Here is a 1,135-nt window from a genome sequence, read left to right as displayed (position 1 = left end):
GTGCCTGCACCTTCTGGCAGTAGAGAAGGCCAAACACAGACGCTGTCTCACCCGGCAGGCTGCTCCTGGCCACTGCCCTCTATCCCCGCGCCACATTCTCTCTCTCTCCACTCATCGGGTGTCACCGCACAATGGGTTAAGGGAAGCCACCTTGCCCTCCCTGCGATCGGCCTGCTGCCTTGCCCCCCCTCTCCCTCGCTATCTCAAATACACCCAAATTGGCTCTAAAACCCCGCAAATTGTGTATTTTCATTTGGCAGACCATCTCCTCCCCTCACCCCCACTACCATCCCAGGAGTCGTTTTCCTCCCGATCCCATTATCTCGCAGTGAAAACAGCTGCTGAAATGCCTGGAATGAGTCACTTGGAACGGCGCTGCTGAAATCCAGGCAACACACCCCCCACCTCCTTTTCTTCCATATCCCTTGTTTTTTTCCTTTCCAAAACGGCCTTTTTCAGCGACATCCGACATGGATCAATTTTTCAAAAGGCAAGCGGCTCCCCCGGGCCCCGCCGTCAACTACGCTGTCATGTTTGTGGATAACAGGTGAGGTCACCAATGAGGCAGTGCCGTTTGTTTAAAATCTCACAGGGGAGAAAATCAAACTGAAATGTTCCCCCAGTGAGGGGGAAGGAAGGAATTAACGATATCTCACTCCTAATAGTTACGTTGTTATTATCTGGCGCTGAGTCTCTTTTTCATATGAGTTGTGTGAGGGCGGGGTGTCGAACCCGGGTGGGGATAATGAATGGTGAACCTACTCACTCAGGAAGGCTTATAATTAATCAGAGCTATACAACGAGGAGAAACCTCACTAGCCAGGTTTTTCCCCTTGGTTTTCCCCCTGCAGGATCCAGAAGAACATGTTGATGGATCTGAACAAGGAGATCATGAATGAGCTGGGCATCACAGTGGTGGGAGACATCATCGCCATTCTCAAACACGCCAAAATCGTGTACAGGCAGGTATGGTAAAGCCTTGCTGGCACAGTTTAAGCCTCACGCTATTTAGCCAGCAACATTTTTGCCTAAAGGATCCTCTCTCGTATCGCCTACAGAAGCAAGGGAAACCCATCCTCCGTGTTTTTTTCCTTCAGGAGATGTGCAAGGCGGCCACCGATGCTAGCACAGTCTC

General features: G+C 51.1%; 1 protein-coding gene across 1 annotated transcript; it reads left to right on the top strand.

Annotated features, from left to right (window-relative positions):
* Positions 1-1,125, top strand: LOC115337154 (uncharacterized protein C19orf47 homolog; the record flags this gene model as incomplete). The annotated part of the gene is made up of 4 exons (XM_030005224.2): positions 1-135; positions 460-547; positions 852-966; positions 1,098-1,125. Coding segments are annotated over exons 1-4 (235 nt in total), but the record flags the coding sequence as incomplete, so codon positions are not given.
* Between the last annotated feature and the right edge of the window lie 10 nt (positions 1,126-1,135).

Source organism: Aquila chrysaetos, chromosome Z (genome assembly GCF_900496995.4).
Source record: "Aquila chrysaetos chrysaetos chromosome Z, bAquChr1.4, whole genome shotgun sequence".
In the NCBI taxonomy this organism is placed as follows: Eukaryota; Metazoa; Chordata; class Aves; order Accipitriformes; family Accipitridae; genus Aquila; species Aquila chrysaetos.
This window is presented reverse-complemented; position numbering and strand designations above follow the sequence as displayed.